This window comes from Tachyglossus aculeatus, chromosome 3 (assembly GCF_015852505.1).
Source record: "Tachyglossus aculeatus isolate mTacAcu1 chromosome 3, mTacAcu1.pri, whole genome shotgun sequence".
NCBI classification, from domain to species: Eukaryota; Metazoa; Chordata; class Mammalia; order Monotremata; family Tachyglossidae; genus Tachyglossus; species Tachyglossus aculeatus.
The window spans coordinates 70872800-70899060 of record NC_052068.1 but is presented as its reverse complement, the minus strand read 5'-3'; the positions used below and the strand labels follow the sequence as shown (position 1 = coordinate 70899060).

Below are 26261 nucleotides of genomic sequence, written 5' to 3'. Positions count from 1 at the left end.
AGGATGTAGTGGGAGGAAAGAGGGGTTAAGTAGGAATGAGAGAGCTGACTGAGAACCTTAAAGCCAGTGGTCAGGATTTGCAGCTCAATATGGAGAGGAGTGGGAGAATGTAAGCATAATAAAAGTGACCTGGTCAGCAGAATGAAATATGGACCGGAGGTAGGAAAGGTAATAAAGTGACTGATGCAATAGTCAAGTTAGGCTTTGGCAAGTATCTGGAGCAGCTTGGTGGCAGTTTGCACAAAGAGGAAAGGGTAGGATTCTGGAAACGTTGTTGAGGAAGAACAGATGGGATTTGGTGACCGTCTGAACATAGCTGTTGAAAGAGAGGGAAAAATCCATGATAATAACGGAAGTGAAGGACCTGAGAAATGAGATGGATGGTGGTGTTGCCAACTGTGATGGGAGTGTTAGGTAGAGGAGAGGATTTGGGAAAGAATATGAAGAGTTGAGCTTGAGTTACTGGTGGTATATCCTTATAAAGATATCCTGGAAGCTGGAGACCCAGCCCTCCTCCAAGAAAGATAAATGCCCATCCGGAATCCAAAAAAAACCCAAACAGATTAACATCATCATCCTCATCATCAGTTACGTGGATGTTTACGCTGTTAATTTTAGGTGGAATTTCTTGCTCTTGCAGACCCTGCATTTTACAGAAGACATATTTAGCAGTGCGGCCTAGCACTTAGAACAGGAAGAGCAAGGGCCTGGGGGACAGAAAACCTGGATTCTAGTCCCAGCTTCACCACTTGCTAGATGGGTTATCATGGGCAAGTCGTTTTCCTCATCTGTAGGCAGAGAACACATCTAACAACTCTCTAATATTGTACGCTCCCAAGTGATTACTACAGTGCTCTGCACACAATAAGAGCTCAATAAATATGATTGATTGATTGACTGGGGATTCAATACATGTTCTTTCCCTCCTTAGACTGTAGCCCCTTATGGGTTAAGGACTGTGTCCAACCTGATTATCTTGATTCTGCAGTGCTAGTTCAATGTTTGTCAGATAGTCCTGAAGGACTGAGTTTCCAGAAGAATTTTTATTGTGCAGGTTGTATTGAAAATTCAAATTTCAAATGTGAGCAAGTGGTCAGTACAACACTCTGCTCTGTATACATCCGCAGAGAACCATATAACTCTCGAGACTTCCCAATAAATGATGATACAAATCTAAGTTCCCATTAGAATGTGCCTGGTGAGCACGGAATATTTCAATTCTCTATTTTGCACTTCCCAAGTGCTTGGGGAAACATTGTGACTCAGTGGAAAGAACACGGGCTTGGGAGTCAGAGGTCATGGGTTCTAATCCCTGCACCGCCGCTTGTTAGCTATGTGATTTTGGGCAAGTCACTTAACTTCTCTGTGCCTCAGTTACCTCATCTGTAAAATGGGAATTATGATTGTGATCCCCACGTGGGACAACCTGATCACCTTGTATCCTCCCCAGTGCTTAGAACAGTGCTTTGCACATAGTAAGCGCTTAACAAATGCTATCATTATTATTATTATTTGCACGATGCATCACACCCAGTGGAGGTTCAATAAATACCATTATTATTAATGATACTATAGAAAATACCATTATTTAGATCTTGAGCTCATTGTTTTTCATAGTATTTGTTAAGCACTTACTATGTGCCAGGCACTGTAGTAAGCACTGGGGTAGATAAAAGGTTATCAGGTTGGACACAGTCCCTGTCACACATGGGCCTCACATTTTCACATGAGGCACAGAGAAGTTAAGTGACTTAATAATAACAATTACCATATTTGTTAAGCACTTACTATGTGCCAAGCACTGTTCTAAGCACTGGGGTAGATACAAGATAATCAGGTTGTCCCACATGATGCTCACAGTCTTAATGCCCATTTTACAGATGAGGGGACTGAGGCACAGAGAAATTAAGTGGCTTGCCCAAGGTCACACAGCAGACAGTGGCAGAGGCGGGATTAGAACCCATGACCTCTGACTCCCAAACCCATGCTCTTTCCACTAAGCCATGCGGCTTCTCTACTTGTGATTTGCCCAAAGTGACACAGCAGACCAAGTGGAGGAACCGGGATTGGAACTCAGCCCTCTGAGTCCCAGGCCCAAGCTCTTTCCACTACGCCATCCTGCTTCTCAGCCTTGAGGTTTTTCTCTTATTTAGAAGGCAGAAGATGATGTTGAGGTGAGGCTAGCACAATCACTGAACAGAAGTAGATCATTACTATTTAGGTTCTCAATCTCATCAAGACCCAAGGCTCTTTTCCAGTGTTTTGATGTTCCTGGCCACCTGGGCATAGGCATCTTGAATGGACAAGCATTTTGGGGTTTTTTAATGGAATCCATTAAGCACTTACTATGTACCAGGCACTGTACTAAGCACCAAAGTAGAGACAAGATCTCCTTTGTGGACTCCTCCTCTGCTTCCTATCCCCTAACTGTGGGAGTCCCTCAAGGTTTAGTTCTGGGCCCCCTTCTATTCCCCATCTATACCCACTCCATTGGAGATCTCATTCACTCCCATGGCCTCAACTACCACCTGTATTCAGACCAATCAATCAATCGTATTTATTGAGCGCTTACTGTGTGCAGAGCACTGAACTAAGCACTCTAAGGACTAAGGACCACCATCCTTCCTGTCTCACAAGCCCATACCCCTGGTGTTATTCTTGACTCCTCTCTGTCATTCAACCCACATATTCAATCTAACACTAAATCCTGTGGGTCCCACCTTCACAACATAGTTAAAATCCACCCTTTCCTCTCCATCCAAACTGCTACCATTTAAATACAATCACTCATCCTATCCTGCCTGGATTACTGCATCAGCCTCCTTGTTGACCACCCAGCCTCCTGTCTCGCCCCACTCCAGTTCGTACTTCACTCTGCTGCTCGGATCATTTTCCTATAAAAACATTCAGGACATGTCACCCTGCTCCTCCAAAACACCAGTGGTTTCCCATCCACCTCCACATCCAACAAAAACTCCTCACCATTGGCTTTAAAGCACTCCACCACCTTGCCCCCTCCTACCTCACCTCACTTCTCTCCTTCTACAACCCAGCCCACACACTCTTCCCTCCTCTAGTGCTAACCTTCTCAATGTGCCTCAATCTCACCTGCCTGTAACTTGGCATTATCATCAACTCATCTCTCTCATTCAACCCACAAATTCAGTCTGTCACCCTTCTCAATGTGCCTCAATCTCACCTGCCTGTAACTTGGCATTATCATCAACTCATCTCTCTCATTCAACCCACAAATTCAGCCTGTCACCAAAGCCTGCCAGTTCAGCCATCACAACATTGCTAAAATCCTCCTCTCCATCCAAACTGCTACCGTGTTAATGCAAGCACCTATCCTATCCTGTCTTGATTACTGCATCAGCCTCCTTGCTAACCTCCCTGACTTCTGTATCTCCCCACTACAGTCCATACATCACTCTGCTGCCCAGATTATTTTTCTCTAAAAGCATTCAGGCCATGATTCTCCACTCATCAAGAACCTCCAGGGGTTGCCCATCCACCTCCACATCAAACAGAAACTTCTTACAATAGGCTTTAGAGTACTCAATCACCTGGCCTCCTCCTACTTTGTTGTTGTTATTGTCTTATGCTGTTGGGTCTTATCTGATCCAATGGACACCTCTCTCCCAGAAGGTCTCACCTCCATCTGCAATCATTCTGGTAGTGTATCCATAGAGTTTTCTTGATAAAAATATGGAAGTGGTTTACCATTGTTTCCTTCCACGCAGTAAACTCAAGTCTCCGCCCTCGACTCTCCCATGCTGCTGCTGCCCGGCACAGGTGAGTTTTGACTTGTAAGCAGATTGCCTTCCACTTGCTAGCTGCTGCTCAAGCTAGGAATGGAATGGATATGCCTCTGCTTGGCTCTCCCTCCCGTCGTCGGGACTGGTACAGTTCCGGAAACTCCAGGGGTTGCCCTGAGATGGGCCTCCTACCATATCTCCCTGATATAAATAAATAATAATAATGATGGCATTTGTTAAGTGCTATGTGCAAAGCACCGTTCTAAGCACTGGGGAGGTTACCAGGTGATCAGGTTGTCCCACAGGGGGCTCCCAGTCTTCATCCCCATTTTACAGATGAGGTAACTGAGGCACAGAGAAGTGAAGTGACTAGCCCAATGTCACACAGCTGACAAGTGGCGGAGCCAGGATTTGAACCCATGACCCGTGACTCCAAAGCCCATGCTCTTTCCACTGAGCCACGCTGCTTCTCTATCCTCCTACAACCCAGCCTGCACATTTTGCTCCTCTAAGGCCAACCTGCTCACTGTACCTCGATCTTGTCTATTTTGCCACTGATTTCTTGTCCACATCCCCATGTTCAACAGAGAATAACTCTCCTGAACTTCAAAGCCTTATTGAGGCACATCTCCTCCAAGAGGCCTTCCCTGACTAGGCCCTTACTTCCTCTTCTCCCACTCCCTTCTATGTTGCCCTTGCACTTGGATTTTCACCCTTTATTCACTCCTCCCTCAGTCCCACAGCACTTTTGTACATAATGGTAATTTACTTATTTATATCAACATAAATAATATATCAGTATCGTCTCCCCCTTAGATGGTAAGCTTGCTGTGAGTGGGAAACGTGCCTACCAATTCTGTTATATTGTACTCTCCCAAGTGCTCAGCACAATGTTCTGCACACAGGGAGCACTCAATAAATACAAGTGACTGATTGACATTATGTAATCCATACCTACAGGGAAATAGTGATAAGGGACAGTTTTCTTCTATTTATTCATTCATTCAATCACATTTATTGAGCGCTTTCTGTGTGCAGAGCACTGTACTAAGCGCTTGGAAAGGACAATTCAGCAACAAAGAGAGACAATCCCTACCCAACAACAGGCTCACAGTCTAGAAGCAGGGAGACAGACAACAAAACAAAACAAAAGATAGCACGGTTACGGTTTGGATGCCAAACAACCTGATACATATTTCCGAAGCTATTTATACGCACTTTCTTCAGACCCTCAAGATAGTTGGATTTTAAACAATTCTAAAATATCGATTCACCTACAACTATCTAAGCCATTATTAGAGTACAGAGATAATTGGGGTTCTTTTCCTGAACTTGGATTTCACGTTTTGATAACTGGTTAATTCTTTATAACAACAATAACAATTGTGACATTTCTTAAGTGCTTTCTAGGTGCCAAATACAGCAGCTTGGCTTAGTGGACAGAGAACGGGATTGGGTGTCAGAAGGTCATGGGTTCTAATCCCAGCTCCACCATTTGTCTACTGTGTTACCTTGGGCAAGTCACTTCACTTCTCTGAGCCTCAGTTACCTCATCTGTAAAATGCAGATTAAGAGTGTGAGTCCTATGTGGGACAGGGACTGTGTCCAACATGACTACCTTATATCCACCCCAATGCTTAGAACAATGTTTGATACATAGGAAGCACTTATCAAGTAATCAAGTACCATAATTCTTATTCTTATTACTAAGCACTGGGGCAGACAAAAGATAATCAGGTCAAACACAACCCCTGTCCCACATGGGACTCACAGTCCAGGACATGGGGCTCATGGTCTCAATTTCATATTTTTCCATATTGTTTTTAGGACTTGCACTATTTAACAAATTTTAAAATATTAACCAATAGAGCAACCCAGGTCAGCAGTCCAGATTAAATATTATCTTATGTTACCATTCCTCATGGCTTGTTACAAATGTACCTAGAATAAATTTACGAAAGCATGAAGATGATGAAACCGTTTAGGAGCAATATGTGTTTTGTGTTGAAAATAGCAAAAGTTGTGTTGAGAAGTAGTCCAAATGAAAAGTCTCCAGTAGTTTATATGAGTTATAGCTTTTCTAAGCCACTAATTGCATTTATTCCTCCCCATTGTGTAAGTCGCTCTTTACTTGTAAGTTAGATATTTAAGAAGAGTGCTGTTTAGCATGCTTCCACATTAGTAATAATGATAATAGTAATAATATGTGCTAAGTGCCTACTCTAAGCCATGCAATGTGGTAAGTGCTTGGGCAGACCAGATCAGATATAGTTTCTTTCTAACCTAGGGCTTACAGTCTAAGAAAGAGGGAGAACAGGTTTTTTAACCCCATATTTCAGATTTCTCTGAGGGACAGAGAAATTATGTGACTTCAGGTGAGTCATGGAACAGGGGCTAGAATCCAGGACTCCTGACTTTCAGTCCTGTGCTTTTTCCATTAGGTCATGCTGCAATACTGGAAGAAATAATATGGCTCTTCACCAGCATAGCTTACTATGGTGAAATGAGAGTTATCAAGATGTAAATCACCTGGGGCCGATCCATTAGTTGAGCCAAAGAAAAGGGGTTCTAAATTATCATCGTCAATCGTATTTATTGAGTGCTTACTATGTGCAGAGCACTGTACTAAGCGCTTGGGAAGTACAAATTGGCAACATATAGAGACAGTCCCTACCCAACAGTGGGCTCACAGTCTAAAAGGGGGAGACAGAGAACAAAACCAAACATACTAACAAAATAAAATAAATAGAAAAGATGTGTACAAGTAAAATAAATAAATAAATAGAGTAATAAATATGTACAACCATATATACATATATACAGGTGCTGCGGGGAAGGGAAGGAGGTAAGATGGGGGGCTGGAGAGGGGGACGAGGGGGAGAGGAAGGAAGGGGCTCAGTCTGGGAAGGCCTCCTGGAGGAGGTGAGCTCTCAGTAAATTGTTTTATAAGTTCCTTTTGGTCAGGGATAGAGTACACCAACTCTGTTATATTGAACACTCTCAGGTGCTTAGAACAGTGCTCTGCACATGGTAAGTGCTCAATAAATATAATTGATTAATTGATACCAACTCTGTTGTGCCCTCCCAAGAGCTCAGTACAGTTCTCTTCACACATTAAACACTCAATAACTACCATCTACTGATCAGCAAGGCACCAAGAGGACCTGCTGGGGTGGGAGTGACTGCCTGCTTGTTGCGGGCAAGGAATGTGGCTGTTTATTGTTATACTGTACTCTCCCAAGTGCTTAGTACAGTGCTCTGCACATGGTAAGTGCTCAATAAATACGAATGAATGAATGAACTGCCTCACTTTGCAAGGAGTTTGTTTGCACGTAAAAGGGAAAACGCTTCGAACCCTCCACTGTCCCAGGTTCTGAAGACACATGATTTTTGTGAGTTTCTGTGCTTTGGCCCCTGCATATTTTTACGTACTCAAACAATTTAAAATGATATTGTAGGTGATTCTTAAAACACAGTATCAAGGCATTTTTCAAAAGAGATGAGTTTTTCAAAGTGAAGCCAGCTCAGATTGCCAAAGAACTGAGGTGCAGTCTCTCTGAATGTACTGAATCCAGTAGAATTGTCTTTCAGTCATATGTATTGAGCACTTACTGTGTGCAGAGCACTGTACTAAGCACTTGGGAGAGTACAATATAACAATAAACAGCCACATTCCTTGCCCACAACGAGCAGGCAGTCACTCCCACCCCAGCAGGTCCTCTTTGTGCCTTGCTGATCAGTAGAAGGTAGTTATGGAGTGTTTACTGTGTGAAGAGAACTGTACTGAGCTCTTGGGAGGGCACAACAGAGTTGGTATCAATTAATCAATTGTACAGTAAAACAGAGTTGGTAGATACATTCCCTGCCCACAGTGAGCTTACAGTCTAGAGACTTGAAGATGACAGTGCTGATGGTGAGATTTTATCCACCTGGAAAGCCTCATTGAGAGAGAAATCCCTTTTCACTTGGCCCTTTTGTCCGTGATAATGATGATATTTGTTAAGCGCTTACTGTGTGCCAGGCATTGTTCTAAGCACTGGGGTGGATACAAATAAATCAGGTCAGACACAATCCCTTCCCCTTGTGGGGCTCACAGTCTCAATCCCCATTTTACAGATGAGGTAACTGAGGCACAGAGAAGTAAAGTGACTTGCCCAAGGTCACATAGCAGATAAGTGGCAGAGCTAGGACTAGAACCATCATCATCATCATCATCATCAATCGTATTTATTGAGCGCTCACTGTGTGCAGAGCACTGTACTAAGCGCTTGGGAAGTACAAATTGGCAACATATAGAGACAGTCCCTACCCAACAGTGGGCTCACAGTCTAAAAGGGGGAACCAATGACCTTGAAGTCCATGACCACGTCCATGAAATAGAGAAGCAGCATGGCCTAGTGGGAATCAGTAGACCTGAGTTTTAATCCCCACTCCACGGCATGTCTGCTACATGACCTTGGGCAAGTCACTTAACTTCTCTGTGCCTCAGTTCCCTCATTTGTAAAATGGGGATTAGTACTGTGAGCCCCGTGTGGTACGCGGACTGTGTCTAACCTGATTGTACCTTAGTGCTTAATATAGTGCCTGGCACATAGTAAGCGCTTCGCAAATACCATAAAAAAAATTAAGCAGTACAACTTTTCAGATCCTCTTGCCACTTGGTGAGAGGACTGCTTAGATGTCATCATCATCATCATCAATCGTATTTATTGAGCGCTTACTGTGTGCAGAGCACTGTACTAAGCTTTTGGGAAGTACAAGTTGGTAACATATAGAGACAGTCCCTACCCAGCAGTGGGCTCACAGTCTAAAAGGGGGAGACAGAGAACAAAACCAAACATACTAACAAAATAAAATAAATATAAAATAATAAATAAAGATGTCATTGGCTAAGAGGGGAATGGTGGGTATGTTCTCTCTTCAGTGGGCAGGACATTTGACTTGCTTTTGCAGTAGTGATGATAGTTTGCGCTGAACCATTCACAAAGTCAAATCCAATTTTTTCTGTGTTTGTACTGGCCTGAAGTTCTAATCATTTGGACAAATGATTTTCTACTGTGCTGAATTTTTTAAAAAATTCAATCTGGTGGCAATTATTTTCAAAATTCTGTTTCCAACATTCACCATTACATCAATTAGTCAGTGGTATTTATTGAGTGCTTACTGTGTGCAGAGGACTGTACTAAGCACTTACACGAACAAGGCTTGCTTGCAATTCATTCTGTGCATTTTCTGCATTGTCTGTTATCAGGGAGAGATTAGTCTAAGGATTGAGAATATTACATTCCAGAGACAAGTAGTTCCTTTCTATATAGTTTGGTTTTTGCTGAATTTAAACTGCTGACCGTGCTTCATTTGATACTCTGCACGCAGTAAGCACTCAATCAATACTATTGACCTATGAATTGATAATGGGCATGGGTAAGAAAGGTCTTTAGTTATACAGATGTGTCAACTGTGTCTCATATTCTGCCTTCGGTTTCTCTTGGGCACTATACTCAGCAAAGTTTGACAATGACACCTATTCCCTCCACTCCCATTCCAACTTGATGTAGGAATCAATTCTCCGGTTCACAATTTTCCTGACACACAATTTTTCTGAGGTCCGAGTTGCAGAATGGCAATCCATGGAATGAAGTGACAAATTGGAGGGCCATGCTGTCACTTAGTGCATGATCTTGTTACTTGTATAATATATTAGTTGGATATCTTGGCTGAGGTATGAGGTTGTGGAAGCCAGAATGAAAAGAGCAATTTGTAACTCGAGTAATGTTACTGTACATAAATATCCTATATCACCTTTGAGGGCACTAGATAGTTGCATTCCATCACAGTCCAAATGTCACTGTCAAGTTTCTTATTCTTGAAAAATGTTTCTGAAAAGTCACTGCTTTATCGCTACTATTTAGGAAGTCTGTTTTTAGCAAAGGTCTAGCAGGGATTTCTTGAGCCTTAGAGAAGCTTGGCTAGGTTTCCATGAGTTGGCAAAGTTGCAAGGCCAAGAAAAGGGGAGCTTTTCTTCAAAATGAAAATTTTCTAATACCTCACAGCCGACACAACATTTGGGGTTGGGGTTACTTGCGTCTGGACGAATTCCTGATAATAAATAAACCCATGACAATATAGAAGAAATCCAATCCCGTCAAAGACAATGAAAAAATATTGATTATTTTGTGTCCTCTAAGTTAAATTGATAGTTCAGTATTTCTTTCGGGGAGTGGTGGGACGGGACCCTTACCTTCTTATTCTCAAGTGTATCTACAATAAGCACATTTGAGCATACCATTCTTAAAAGTGGGAGGATTTAGTAATTGGAGCACTGGTAACCAAGTAACTAAATCGATCCATAAATTGACAGGAACTTGAGTTTTGCAAGAGTCTGTGGTTTCCCAGCACACGTGGACTAAGATTTTAAGGTTTTAGAATGAGGGTTAATGATTGAAATATCCCAAAGTGAGTTTGCTCCCTTCCCAGGAAATGGACTCCTCCAATTTCCTCACATGATTGTCCAGGCACTTTCACTTTTCCATATATAGGAGCAACTCAGACTCACAGCTTCAATGAGGCAGAGGTACTGCACGGGAGAGACGCATGTGGGCTCAGGGCATTCACTTGCACACACTGCTATATCTCGTACCATTCCCAGGTTCCTGAGAAGAAAAAGTCCCCCTTTCTGTTGGGAGAGGAAATCTAAAGGAAAACCAGGGTGAAGTCAGGTCCCTCACACCGTTACTTCAAAACATGAATGGACCAGTGGATGGCTTGTGTGACCACACGCTGAGTGACGATGGAGATTTCATGTTCACCTCAGAATCTGTAGGGGAAGGGCATCCCGGTAAGTGATATGGCAAGTGATCGGCTCTGGGCGGATGGCACAATATTAACTGTGAACAGTTCAGTGCAGGAACGATTTCCATCGGAGAATGGGATAGTACTGCGGCAGAGAAATGGCATTTGCAATGGGGTTTCCCTTAATTGTTTTCTCGCTGCCGTGAATTATTGTCAGAATTGTCACATCTGTGAAAACTACTGCCAGGCAACAAGAAATTACTTGTTGAGTCCTCTTTCCTTGAAGCCCTGCGAAAAGCCTTTCCCTAAATACACTCGGCCACTAAACTATCAGTTACCATAATGGGACTATTCCTTACGCATGCAGCTGAAGCAAATTCAAAGACTGAGCAGCAGCTGAGGAAAGTAATAACCTCACTAGCTTTTCCTGAGATTTCTTTTTAGACCGCTATCTGGAATTGTTTGACCAAGCAATAGGCGATTGATTGCCTGAACATTCATCTATGGTCAGCAGATTTAAAATTCTCGTGTTGTTTTTTTATGTAAAACTATCATCTGTCATCTGTCAACCAATGTGCAGCTTGAATCGACAGAAAAAGTTCTCTCGGAAAAGGACAGGGGTCACTGCGCTTTCCCTGTAATTTTCTGTGCATTTTAAAAGGATGACCAACATAAGCAAAAAAGAAAAAAAACCACAGCTATATGTACTGGTCTTTTATTTGTGATACAGGCAGAGAACCTAAATGACTTCTGAAGTAAAAGAAATGATTGGCTGTCTAAAGTTCCTGAGAAGCTCATTCCCTTTATCTCCTAATCTCATAATCTCCCTGGACTTCAGTTTCCTCATCTGTACAATGGGCATAATAATCACCTCTTCTTACCTCTCAGGACAGTTAGAAAAAAATGAGCTAACTGATGTGAAAGTGCTTTGGAAAAATAAAAGTGCCAAAGGAATTCAAGTTATCATATTTTCCTATTTATCTTGTCAGTCTTGTCCTAACTCCTTTTGAAGTTATTAAATAGCATCTGTGAAGTAGTAGTAGTATTATCCTTTTTCTCTCATATATGTTCCAATTTAAATAACTCCTTTTAGGGTTGGATGATTTTATAAGAATTTGAGGCAAGATGACAATGGAACATGAAGTCCCCATGTGAGACAGGGACTGTGTCCAACGTGATTAACTTGTAACTACCCCAGTGCTTAGAACAATGCTTCATACATAGTAAACATATAACAAATACCTTAACAACCATCATGATAATGAAGCAAAGGGCAGGGAGTTGTATTATTCTGTCTTCCAAAAACATGGATTTTAATTGTGGATGAGCTGAGTTTTGGAAAATCCAAACCAGAGCATCCACACATAGTCTTTATTTTTGAGAGAAAAACCTAGATTGGTTCTTTCCCAGAGATATTCCTAAATATTGCCATCATCACCTTCACCTTTATTGTATCATATCATCAGTGGTAGTATTATTATCATTGTTAGCAACAACCACTACTACTATGTATAAAATCATTTACAGTCATCATGTAAACCAAGTTATGTTCACCACCATTTACTATTCATATATTAGTTTTCTAAAGTTTAAGTAAGAGCACTGATCCTGACACAGTGACACAGTGATTCCACTTTCCATTTGAACTTTCAAAGAAGTTCACCCAACTTTCCACTTGTGTGGAAAGTTCTTGGGGCAATAGACTGGAAATCCACTCCTCATGATGTATTTGTTCCCAGCGCTTAGCGCAGTACACTGCACACAGTAAGCATTTAATAAATACTAGTACTACCATTACCACAACATCATAAACTGTCATCTAACATTGCAAAAACAGGGAACCTTTATTTCAGAAACCTTATTAAAAGTTAAATTAACCCAAAGTCGGGTGGGATTTATTCTACTCTCTGCAAGCAGCATAGCATGGTTTAGTGGAGTAAGCACCAGCCTGGGAACCAGAAGTCCTGGGTTCAATTCATTCAATCGTATTTATTGAGCGCTTACTGTGTGCAGAGCACTGTACTAAGCACTTGGGAAGCAAAAGTTGGCAACATATAGAGACGGTCCCTACCCAAAAATGGGCTCACAGTCTAGAAGGGGGAGACAGACAACAAAACAGAACATATAGACAGGTGTCGATATCATCAGAATAAATAGAATTATAGCTATATACACATCATTAATAAAATAGAGTAATAAATCTGCACAAATATACACAAGTGCTGTGAGGAGGGGAAGGGGGCAGGGCGGGTGGGTGATGGGGAGGGGAGGAGGAGGAGAGGAAAAGGGGGGGCTCAGTCTGGGAAGGCCTCCTGGAGGAAGTGAGCTCTCAGTAGGGCTTTGAAGGGTCCTAATCCCAGCTCTGCCATTTTCCTGCTGTGTAACTTTGGGCAAGTCACTTAACTTTATTGTGCCTCATTTTCCTCAACTGTACATGGGGATTCAATACCCGTGATCGCTCTTACTGAGACTCTGAGCTCCGTGTGGGACCTGGTTATCTTGTATCTACCAAAGTGTTTAGTACAGTACAGTACAGTACAGTATTTATTTTACTTGTACATATCTATTCTATTTATTTTATTTTGTTAGTATGTTTGGTTTTGTTCTCTGTCTCCCCCTTTTAGACTGTGAGCCCACTGTTGGGTAGGGACTGTCTCTATATGTTGCCAATTTGTACTTCCCAAGCGCTTAGTACAGTGCTCTGCACATAGTAAGCGCTCAATAAATACGATTGATGATGATGATGATGATACAGTGCTTGGCCCATAATAAACACTTAACAAAATACCACAATCATCACCATCATATTATTATTATTATTACTCAGCTTGCGCTTCTTTCCCGGGCATCGAGGCAGGTGATGGAACCATAAACTTTCCCCTGAGTTTTAATGCCGTCCAATTCCATCAGGTCTCTCTTTTCCTCCTCCCCATGTTGGGAAGAAGGCAGCAAGGCAACCAGAATTAGGACGATGCTCTCCCAGAATCATTAAAATTGCTGTCACTTCTCGCATTCGCCTGAATCTATTTTTATTTGATTCCGGAGTCTTAACTTAGGACTTTGAAGGGTTCTCCAGTTTCTACAAGTGTATTTTAAAGCTCACTAGATCCCTGGTTGGTGAAGTCATTTCAGGACCCTAGGGAGGAGTTCTGTTTGAAGGTGGATGGGCCAGGTCCATTCATTTTTCTCCTCCCGAAAATCCGATGTAAAACACGCCATTCAAAGGGCTGAGAGATCTCCTGGTGCTCAGATACTAGCCCAGGATAAACACAGCATTTCCTGGGGGTTTCCCATTTTCCTCTCAACTGTCGCTCCGGTGATCCACCGGCATTTACTGAAGTGGTGAAGGGTGCGATGAAACATGGCAGATGACTTTCTAAATTAAAAATATATTCTCTAGGGGAGGACATTTGTATGTGCCGTTATAAAGTCCCTCATAAATTTTCTTTAGTGAGACTCCTGCTGAAGCAGTAGCTGATTGGTGGTAACATCAGGCAAATGTTGCATAATGTAGTATATCCACGCCTTAGGCAGGTAAACAGATACTAGGCATTGGTGGAAAAGCAGTTCACTGTATTTGTTCAGTAATCATTCAAAAGTCCTGGAGATATTCTGATGTGGAAACTTTATCCAGGTGGACTTTGGAATTAAATTGTTTGTTAGCAGTGTGGCCTAGCGGAAAGAGCAAGGGCCTTGGAGATAGAGAACCTGGGCTCTAATTCCAGCTCTACCCCTTCCTGCTGTGTGACCTTAGCCAAGTCCCTTAACTTCTCCGTGTTTCAGTTTCATCCTCTGTAAAATATCAAATCCCTGTTCTCCCTCCTACTTAGACTGAACCCCATGTGGGGTTGGGATTATGCCCAAAATGATTACCTGGTAAAATGATGACGATGATGGCATTTGTTAAGCGCTTACTTTGTGCAAGGCACTGTATGAAGTGCTGGGATGGATGCAAGCAAATCGAGTTGGACACAGTCCCTGTCCCAAGTGGGGCTCATAGTCTCAAAGTCCATTTTGCAGATGAGGTAACTGAGGCAGAGAGGAAGGGTTAATGACTTGCCCAGGGTCACAGAGCAGACAAGTGGTGGAACCGGCATTAGTACCCATGACCTTCCGACTCCCAAGCCCATGCTCTATCCACTATGCAATGCTGCTTTTTTCCACCAGCGCTTGGCACATAGTAAGAACTTAACAAATCTCATAATTATCGTCATTACTATTATTATTATTAATAACAATAATAATAATAATGATAATGATAGCATTTTTTAAGCACTTACTATGTGCAAAGCACTGTTCTAAGCGCTGGGGAGGTTACAGGGCAATCAGGTTGTCCCACAGGGGGCTCACAGTCTTAATCCCCATTTTACAGATGAGGGAACTGAGGCACAGAGAAGTTAAGTGATTTGCCCAAAGTCACACAGCTGACAAGTGGCAGAGCCAGGATTCGAACCCATGACCTCTGACTCCAAAGCCCGTGCTCTTTCCACTGAGCATGCTGCTTCTCATCCTCATTATTATCCTCAATATTAATAATGAATAATAATAGTGATGGTATTTGTTAAGCACTCACTATGTGCCAAGCACTGTTCTAAGCACTGGGGTAGATACAAGGTAATCAGGTTGTCCCACGTGGGACTCACAGTCTTAATCCCCATTTTACAGATGAGGTCACTGAGGCACAGAGGAGTTAAGTGACTTGCCCAAAGTCACACAGCTGACAAGTGGCGGAGGCGGGATTAGAACCCACAACCTCTGACTCCCACTGAGCCTCCCCCTTGACCAGCCAGCCCCTTCGCCCCACCTCCCAGGACCCTACACGAGCTCACAGGGGCAGAGCCCCTGGGAGCTGCCCAGAACAGGGTGGGGAGAACCTAGGAGGAATGGTCAGTGTCCTCAATCAATCAATCAATCGTATTTATGGAGCGCTTACTATGTGCAGAGCACTGTACTAAGCGCTTGGGAAATACAAATTGGCAACATAAAGAGACAGTCCCTACCCAACAGCGGGCTCACAGTCTAAAAGGGGGAGACAGAGAACAAAACCAAACATACTAACAAAATAAAATAAATAGAATAGATATGTACAAATATAGTTGGGGCCGGACGCTACTGCTCTCTTCGCTACAACAACCTTGCAGAAGAGCTAGAGCCGGAGTCAGGTATTTTGCCTCCCATCCTGATGCTCCACTTAGCAAAGTTTGATAAAGATTAAACGACAAAAACACCGAGGATAGAAGAGAGGTAGATTCGGTGGTGAAAATTTCCTTGTCGACATTGGCGAGGGGTGGGGGTGCGGAGAAAAATGGAGGACGAATTCTTTTACATGATTAAGTATGACATTCTTTGTGGTCAGATGCAAATTTCAGAAGGATACCCTGTATTACATGGGCATGCAATATTATTATCATCACTAACATTTATTAAGCTCTGATCATGTGCAGTGTGCTAACTGCTGCGTAGTTACATAAAAATAGCATCAAGACTACAAGGCACCCACATTCCTGGGAAGAACAGACGTGTAGACCATGAGTAGAATCCAGGCAACGGTAAAAATAGGCTACAGTTCAACAATTCACCAATATCTGGAGAACCAAACATAAATTAAACAGTCCATGGATGAATTTGAGCATGTTCCCCAGCAATAATGATGGTATTTGTTAAGTGCTTACAACGTGCCAAGCACTGTACAAATTACTGCGGTATTAGTTAAGCACTTACTATGTGCTAGGCACTGTACTAAGCACTGGGGTAGCTCAAGACAATCAGCTCAAGACAGTCTTAGAGAAGCAGTGGCAAGAGCATGGGCTTGGGCGTCAGAGGTTGCGGGTTCAAATCCCAGCTCCGCCAATTGTCAGCTGTGTGACTTTGGGCAAGTCACTTCACTTCTCTGGGCCTCAGTTACCTCATCTGTCAAATGGGGATTGAGACTGTGAGCACCTCGTAGGACAACCTGATCACCCTTGTATCCTCCCCAGCACTTAGAACAGTGCTTTGCACATAGTAAGCACTTAACAAATGCAATTATTATTATTATTATTATTATTAATCCCCATTTTACACATGAGAGAACTGAGGCACAGAGAGCTTAAGTCATTTGCCCAAGTTCACTCAGACAAGTGGCAGAGACAGCATTAGAACCCAGGTCCTTCTAACTCCCAGGCCTGTGCTTTATCCATTAGACTACACTGCTTCTCAAACTGGGATAGATACAAGATCAATCAGTGGTACTTACTGAACACTTACAGTGTGCAGAGCACTGTGCTAGCATTTGGGTGAGTACCGTACAAGAGGGTTGGTAAGCAGGTTCGCTGCCACAACAAGCTTACAGTCTGACAAGGAGGTTGGGCACAGTCCCTGTCCCACATGGGGCTCACAATTTTTGAAAACAGTCATTGGGTCGAAAATGCCTAGTTGCTTCTGATTGCCTAGATACAAGGTAATCAGGTTGTCCCACCTGGAGCTCGCAGTTTTAATCCCCATTGTACAGATGAGGTAACTCCAGAGAAGTGAAGTGACTTGCCCAAGGTCATACAGCAGACAAGCGGTAGAGCCGGGATTAGAACCCACATCCTCTGACTCCCAAGCCCGGGCTCTTTCACTAAGCCATGCTGCTTCTTTAAGACTGTAAGCCCCCTGGACTTCATCCAACCTGATTAGTTTGTATTTATCCCAGCGCTTAATCCAGCGCCTGGTACGTAGTAAGCACTAACAAATACAATAAAAAATGCCATAACCTGCCCAATGTTCCAAGGATTTTTACAAGGACTTTGCTGGGGGAAGGGTTGACTCCCAGAGTTTCCAGGTGGAAGGTGGCTGCCCCAGTCCGCGGAGAGGCCCCTATGATACAGTTTGGTTTTTCAACAATAATAATTGAGGCGTGACACTCTTTAGGGTTAAGTGTCTAACCCTAGGAAGTATCCTGCCTTGGAACGTAATATCTAGGGAGTTTCCCTGATGCTTTCTTTTCAATTGGAATTGAAATACAAGTGGAATTGTTGTCCTGTGAGAACCATTTTAGATGATTGGACCTTTGTGAAATGTAATTAATCTGTTGCCCAATCGAATTAAACCCATAAACAGTTGTAACTATCTCTCTATCTTGCTGTTGATCCCTTTGCCGTGTCCTTCCTCTAGCCTGGAACTCCCTCCACCTCTATATATGCCACACCACCACTCTCCCCACCTTCAAAGCCTTATTAAGGTCACATCTCCACCCCCCTACCCCGAATAAGCCGTCTTTTCCCTGGCTCCTTCTCCCTTCTACATCATCTATGCATTTAGATATGTACCCTTTGGGCAATCGGTATTCATCCCATCCTTAGCACAACTGCACTTAAGTACATATTCATAAATTATTTATATTATTGTCTGACTCCCTCACTAGATTGTAAGCTCACTTTGCGTAGGGATTGTATCTTACATATTTATTACTCTATTTATTTATCTTACTTGTACATTTCTATCCTATTTATTTTATTTTGTTGGTATGTTTGGTTCTGTTCTCTGTCTCCCCCTTTTAGACTGTGAGCCCACTGTTGGGTAGGGACTGTCTCTATGTGTTGCCAATTTGTACTTCCCAAGCGCTTAGTACAGTGCTCTGCACATAGTAAGCACTCAATAAATACGATTGATTGATTGATTGATTCCAATTCTGTTGCGATTACTTTCCCAAGTGCTTAGTACAACGCTCTGCACGTAGTAATTGCTCAGTAACTATCACTGATGGACTGATTGATTGATTGTTTTGGGTTTTGCTTTTAGGATTTTTCCAGGAATGCAACCTGAAATTGGGGAAAATTTATGCTGAGAACTGAGAGGAGTCTTACTGCTCGGAGGATTTTCATGAAATCTCCAGAGGACTTTTGAAAAAAAAAAAAACTGAGTTAATTTTCATGTGTTTTTCTTTCCCACAGGAAATCATTCAATCGTATTTATTGAGAGCTTACTGTGTGCAGAGCAGGAAATCGCATCATGGCTTAAACAATTTATCTTAGCAAAGATTTGGGTCATTTCTCAGTTCTCAAATTCAAATTCAACAACCTTAGGGACTCTAAGGCAGGCCTGATGTCATAGGACAAGGATGATACCATCTAAAGCATTATGAACAGTGTTTTCTGATGCATTTCTTCCAGATAAGATCTGTGATCAAGTCAGCGATGCTGTGCTAGATGCCCACCTCAAGCAAGACCCTAATGCAAAGGTTGCTTGTGGTAAGCCAAGTCTCATTTTCTTCTTTTTGGAACTATTAGGCTGTGCTATGAACTTACTATGTGACTAGCAGTAGAAATAATAGTAATTACTATGTGTTTACTATAGGCAAAGCACCGTACCAAGTGCTGGGAAAGAAGTTCACAGATGAGCCCCTTTGGGACTCACAGTTTAATAATGAGTGGGTAAAGGGGATTAATGACAGACACATAAGGAAAGATGGACAGAAATAAAACAAGACAAGAATGACAATGGAGAGGAATAATTATAACAGAGGTATTTGTTAAGCACTTACTATGTGCCAGGCACTGTACTGAGCTCTGGCATAGCTCAAGACCATCAGATTGGATACATGGGGCCCACATGGGGCTCACAGAGTTAATCCCCAGTTTACAGATGAGGAAATTGAGGTAGAGAGAAGTGAAGTGATTTGCCCAAGGTGCTACAGCAGATAAATGGTAGTGCTGGGATTAGAACCCAGGCCTGCGTTCTTTTCTCTAGGCAATGCTGCTTTCCGAGTGGGAAGTGGGAAGTTCATCCCTAGGGCAGGCAGGCAGCCAATCAGCCAGCCAGCCAAATGCCTCCTTAAACCACCTCCAAAGCCCTACTCAAAAGTTTACTAAAGTTGGCCGTGTGTAGTGTCTAATGGCTTAGTACTGACTGTGTCTGTTCAATGTGATCGCTTTTGTTCTGACGAAGAAATATTTAAGATCCTTCCAGTTTGTCACAAAGGATGTGAGACTAGTTTCCGAGTTCTTGTCTTCCGATAGAACCAATCATATTTATTGAGCGCTTACTGAGAATAAGGCTAAATAAGAATAATAATAATAATTGTGCGCTTACTATGTGCCAGCCCCTGTAGTTTATAGTGCCTGGCACTAAGTGCTGGAGTGGGAAAAAACAAATCAGATTAGACACAGTCCCCGTCCCATGTGGGGCTCACAGTCTCAATCCCCCTTTTACAGATGAGGTAACCGAGGCCCAGAGAAGTGAAGTGACTTGCCTAAGGTCACACAGCAGACATGTGGCAGAGCCGGGATTAGAACCCAGGGCCTTCTGAATCCCAGACCCTTGCTCTATTCACTTTATCACCGTTCCTACAGTAATGCTAACACTAACAAAATTTTATTTTGTTAGTATGGTTTTGTTCTCTGTCTCCCCCTTTTAGACTGTGAGCCCACTGTTGGGTAGGGACTGTCTCTATATGTTGCCAACTTGTACTTCCCAAGCGCTTAGTACAGTGCTCTGCACACAGTAAACGCTCAATAAATACGATTGATTGATTGATTAATGCAGTCAAAATCCGATGGAATTTTCATTGCTCTTAGACCTCTGTTTAGGTGCATGTATGCCCATTTCCTTACACTTGGAACATTTCATATCCAAGATCGATCTTGTCCATCTTGAAAAAAGATCAAACAAACAGATCTCTAGCAGATGGTAAGGAATTTGGGAATACATGGAAGCTTTTTGGTGTCTGGGGGATATACCTATCATTTCAATGACACGACAACATGCATGTTAGCTTGCCCAATCCCAACCTCAGAGTGTCAGAACAATGCCGTACAGGGTGCTTTTCTTCCATCAAATCACTCGATAGCTCCATCCAGTATCCTGCTAGATTTAGACCCCTCTGGAATTTTTTTTTAACTCTTTTCTCCTTCACTTTAGAACTCAGGTTCATGAATTTCTAATCCCAGCTCTGCCACTTGTCAGCTGTGTGACTTTGTGCAAGTCTTTTAACTTCTCTGTGCTTTGCACATAGTAAGCGCTTAATAAATGCTATCATTCATTCATTCATTCTCTGCGCCTCAGTTACCTCATCTGTAAAATGGGAATTAAGACTGTGAGCCCCACGGGGGACAACCTGATTACCTCGGATCCACCCCAGTGCTTAGAACAGTGCTTGGCACATAGTAAGCGCTTAGCACAAATACCACCATTATTACGGAGCAGAGTACTAGGAACTAGAATTTAGTGCGAATGTATGCTTATGTATCCTGGAGAGTTCAATTAAATACCCTTCCAAATTCGTATTTGAGCTTAGTAAGTTGGTGGGTGGACTGGGGCTCGTTTTTGCTGAATATGCCCAACCAATGCTCAATGACATTCTTCCATGTTATTGCTATGTTTTGTCAGCATTACTTGAACAACTCACAAGGTGCCTTGCTTTGACACCTTGTAAAGTATAAATCTATACTTTAGGAATAGGTAGAAGACTATGGCATTGAAGTGACTCACCTTTGTATCTGTCAGATTACGATTCCTTTGTCTCTTCTTGAAGGAGATTCTTTAGGTGTCTTCAAGTAAGGAGGAGCCTGGTTTTTAAATGTCGCAGATGGGTTCCTGCCCAGCTGAATGTTTTTTGGCTTCTTGAGGATAGACAGAGGAGAGGAATCTGCCAGTGCTGCAATTATGAAGCAGTGTGGCCTAGTGGAAAGAGGCAACAGACCTGGTTTCTAATCTAATTCTAATCAAGGCCCCACTTAACTGTTGTTGGGCCTTGGGCAAGTCATTTATCCCCATACCTCAGCTCCCTCATCTGTAAAATGGGGATTCAATACTTGCTCTCCCTCCTATTTAGACTGTGAGCTCCATGTGGAGCCTGGTTGTTCATTCATTCATTCAATCGCATTTATTGAGCGCTTACTGTGTGCAGAGCACTGTACTAAGCGCTTGGGAAGTACAAGTTGGCAACATCTAGAGACGGTCCCTACCCAACAGCGGGCTCACAGTCTAGAAGGGGGGGACAGACAACAAAACATATCAACAAAATAAAATAAACAGAATAAATATGTACAAATAAAATAGAGTAAAAAATACGTACAAACATATATACGTATATACAGGTGCTGTGGGACGGGGAAGGAGATTAACACGGACCCGGTCCCACATGGGGCTCACTGTCTCAATCCCCATTTTACAGATGAGGGAACTGAGGCCCAGAGAAGTCAAGTGACTTGCCCAGCGTCACACAGCTGACAAGTGGAAGAGCTGGAAGTAGAACCATAATTTTCTGACACCCAGGCCCGCCGTGCTCTATCCACTATGCCATGCTGTTTCTCGTGTCTTCATATTTTTCACCCAAAGCTTTGCCAAACTAGCATCATTTTCTAAGCGCCCTGGGCAAAAGGCAGATCTTTTGCTTTCATGATTAAAACGGAGCCCACCTAAAGGAGGTCTTTATTGAAAAGAATTCTTCATGTAAGTCCCCCAGAGTTTAGTTTTAGTACTTGGCACAGAGTAAGAACTTAACAAATACCACAATACTACTACTACTAGCTATTATTATTATTAATAATTATACGTTTTGGTGAGAAAGTTTCACTGGGTCCACCTTCGGAGAGGTGCTTTTCCATTTAATTCCTCAAGTTCTTCCTAGTATTAGTGATATTGTTGTTATTGTTATTGTATTTTTATATTGTACTCTCCCAAGCACTTTGTACAGCGCTCTGAACACAGTAAGTGTTCAATAACACTTAGAGAAGCAGCTCGGCTCAGTGGAAAGAGCACGGGCTTGGGAGTCAGAGGTCATGGGTTCTAATCCTGGCTCCACCACATGTCTGCTGTGTGACCTTGGGCAAGTCACTTAACCCCTCTGAGCCTCAGTTCCCTCATATGTAAAATGGGGATGAAGACTGTGAGCCCCACGTGGGACAACCTGATCACCTAGTATCCCTCCAGCGCTTAGAACAGTGCTTGGCACACAGTAAGTGCTTAACAAATGCCATCATTATTATTATAAATAATAATATAATATAATATAATAATAATATTATTATAAATAAAGATGACTGATTGAATTGATGAAGTTAGTTCTGCCATAGCATTTGAGAGACAGTGGTGGCAATCTGAAAATCTTCTAGACTGTGAGCCTGTTGTTGGGCAGGGACCGTCTCTATATGTTGCCAACTTGTACTTCCCAAGCACTTAATACAGTGCTCTGCACACAGTAAATGCTCAATAAATACGATTGAATGAATGAATCAAGGGATTGTGCTTCGAACACTTGGCTGACTGTAAATTTGGATCTTGATTTTTCCTCAATCCCTTTCTCTTGCAGAAACGGTATGCAAAACTGGAATGGTGCTACTGTGTGGGGAGATCACTTCAATCGCTATGGTGGATTATCAGCAGGTGGTTCGAGACACCATTAAGCACATAGGATATGACGACTCCTGCAAAGGTAGGAGGGAGTGTTGAGGCTGAAAATCATGCTTCATTTGGCTCTGGAGCACACCTGTACATTTCCAAGTCCAACAGATGATAGATCAATGCCGCCTCAGACAATGCTACATCCCAGCTGAAAACTAGGCATCAGTTGGCAAGGACAGACCAGGTTTTGGGGGAAGCCTTTTGAGCTAAAGCTTCTTAAGGATAAATAGTAATAATGATAACATTGGTATTTGTTAAGCACTTACTATGTGCCAAGCACTGTTATAAGCACTGGGGTAGATACAAGGTGATCAGGTTATCCCACGTGGGGCTCACAGTCTTCATCCCCCCTTTTACAGATGAGGCAACTGAGGCCCAGAGAAGTTAAGTGACTTGCCCAAGGTCACACAGCTGACAAGTGGAGGAGCTGGGATTAGAACCCATGGCCTCTGACTCCCAAGCCTGGGCTCTTTCCACTGAGCCATGCTGCTTCCCGATAAAAAGACAAGAGGTGATAGTGAGAACAGTACATGGTGCTGCAAACATCCAACATGAAAATATTTGCAATTAGGGACAACTTTTTTGTGAGGACGTGGTTGGGACTTTGCATCCTGCATTAGTCATTCTAGTCACACACTCCTTCATGGATGTATGCCTTATTGAAGGCACATCTCCTCCAAGAGGCCTTCCCTGACTGAACCCTCATTTCCTCTTCTCCTGCTCCCTTCTGTATCCCCCGACTCGATCTCTTTATTCACCTTCCCTTCCAGTTCCACAGCACGTATGTGCATCTCTGTAATTTCTTTATATTAATGTTGGTCTCCCCCTCTAGACCGTTAACTTGCTGTGGGCAGAGAACATTAGTTTATTGTTGTATTGTACTCTTCCAAGTGCTTAGTACAGTGCTCTGCACATAGCACATATTCAATAAATAAGATTGAGTGAATGGATGAATGAATGATTGAATTCTCTGTCAGTGATCAATCAATCAATCGTATTTATTGAGCGCTCACTGTGTGCAGAGCACTGTACTAAGCGCTTGGGAAGTACAAGTTGGCAACATATAGAGACAGTCCCTACCCAACAGTGGGCTCACAGTCTAAAAGAGGGAGACAGAGAACAAAACCAAACATACTAACAAAATAAAATAAATAGAATAGCTATGTACAAGTAAAATAAATAAATAGAGTAATAAATATGTACAGACATATATACATATATACAGGTGCTGTGGGGAAGGGAAGGAGGTAAGATGGGGGGGATGGAGAGGGGGTCGAGGGGGAGAAGCAGGTGATATTCTGCTGACTACAATCCTACTGTAGTCAGCCAGTCAGTCAGTTGCATTTGTTGAGCACTTACTGTGTGCAGAGCACTGTTCGAAGCGTTTGGGAGAGTACAATATAACAATAAACAGACACACTTCCTCCAAGCAGTTAGTTTAGTGCTCTGCTCACGACAGGGTCACAACAGGGTCACAACAGTGATGCCTTCTTTGAAGACAAAAGCACAACTGTAAATTTAGATAAAGATAAATAGAATAATAATGATAATAATTATGATACTTGTTAAGTGCTTACTATGTGCCAGGCAACGTAGTAAGTGCTGGGGTGGCTACAAGCAAATTGGGTTGGACACAGTCCCTGTCCCATGTGGGGGCTCACAGTCTCAATCTCGATTTTACAAATGAGGTAACTGAGGCACGGAGAAGTGAAGCGACTTGCCCACGGTCACACAACAGACAAGTGGTGGAGCTGGGATTAGAATCCCTAACATTCTGACTTCTATGTCTGTGCTTTATCATCTGTGCCATGCTGCTTCTCCGATATGGAGTGTAAATCAAAAGAAATGCTTCCCAGGTCATCCCAATAGAGTTCTTGGTAGGCGAAAAATTATGATAGATAGATGGCATTTTAGGGGGGCTGAGCTGTGCTGAACCACCGTCTGTTGTCACTGACCTTCGGGAGAATTAACCTTTTGCTTCAGCTTGGAGAGAAAACAGGTCTATCTTCTCATCCCTGAAGTGAGCAAAGGGATCAGTAGTAACAGTATTTATCCAGACTTTACTATGGGTAAAGGACTATTCATTCATTCATATTTATTGAGTGCTTACTGTGTGCAGAGCACTGTACTAAGCACTTGGGGAGTACAAGTCGACAACATATAGAGATGGTCCCTACCCAACAATGGGCTCACAGTCTAGAAAACTATGCTAGACAAGGATATCTAGGGAAAAAAAGTGCCTATGTCTAAGCACAGCTGACCGTGTTACAGTTGAATTCACAGTCTGGTGAATGGAATGGGATAGGGATAGGATGAGAATCTCTTCTTTGATTTCCCTTTTTGACACGATGGGTCACCACACTCGTTAGGCCCAGCGATAAAGCTTATCCACTGTGCAAATAAAGATCTATCTGTCCTTCTGATTTTTGTTTTTTTAAACGGTGTTTGTTTGCTCTATACTAAGTGTTGGGGTAGATACAAGCGAACCAGGTTGGACACAGTCCAGGGCAACATTAGGGAAGCACTGTGGCTCAGTGGAAAGAGCACGGGCTTGGGAGTCAGAGGTCATGGGTTCTAATCCTGGCTCCGCCCCTTGTCAGCTGTGTGACTTTGGGCAAGTCACTTAACTTCTCTGGGCCTCAGTTCCCTCATCTGTAAAATGGGGATTAAGACTGTGAGCCTCACATGGGACAACCTGATCACGTTGTAACCTCCCCAGCGCTTAGAACAGTGCTTGGCACATAGTAAGCACTTAACAAATACCAACATTATTATTATTATTATCATAAGGCTCACAGTCTAAATCCCCATTTTGCAGATGAAGTAACTGAGGCACAGAGAAGTGAAGTGACTTGCCCAAGGTCACACAGCAGACAAGTGGTAGAGCCAGGTTTAGAACCCATGACTTCTGACACCCAGGCTGGTGCTCTATCCACTATGTCATGCTGCTTCTCAATAGTGCTTAGAGCAGTTCATTGTGGGAAGAGAAATGTGTTTACTAAGTCTTAATAATAATAATGATGGCATTTATTAAGTGCTTACTATGTGCAAAGCACTGCTGTAAGCGCTGGGGAGGTTACAAGGTGGTCAGGTTGTCCCATGGGGGGCTCACAGTCCTAATCCCCATTTTACAGATTAAGGAATTGAGGCACAGAGAAGTTAAGTGACTTGCCCAAAGTCACACAGCTGACATTTGGTGGAGTCGGGATCTGAACCCATGACCTCTGCCTCCAAAGCCCATGCTCTTTCCACTGAGCCACGCTGCTTCGCATAAGTCTTTTGGATCGTACTCTCCCAAAAGAGTTTGGTACAGTGCTCTGCAAACAGTAAGGGCTCAATATTGATTGA

The 26261-nt window shown here is 42.8% G+C and overlaps 1 protein-coding gene across 1 annotated transcript in view; it reads left to right on the top strand.

The window, feature by feature from the left end:
• The first annotated feature begins 10332 nt into the window (after positions 1-10332).
• The window catches only part of MAT1A (methionine adenosyltransferase 1A), a 41680-nt gene continuing 25751 nt past the window's right edge, over positions 10333-26261 (top strand). Inside the window, exons 1-3 of the mRNA XM_038744296.1 lie at positions 10333-10593; positions 18683-18760; positions 22822-22944. Coding sequence (XP_038600224.1) covers positions 10500-10593; positions 18683-18760; positions 22822-22944 — 295 coding nt within the window. The 5' untranslated portion in view covers positions 10333-10499. The remainder of the gene's footprint in view (positions 10594-18682; positions 18761-22821; positions 22945-26261) is intronic.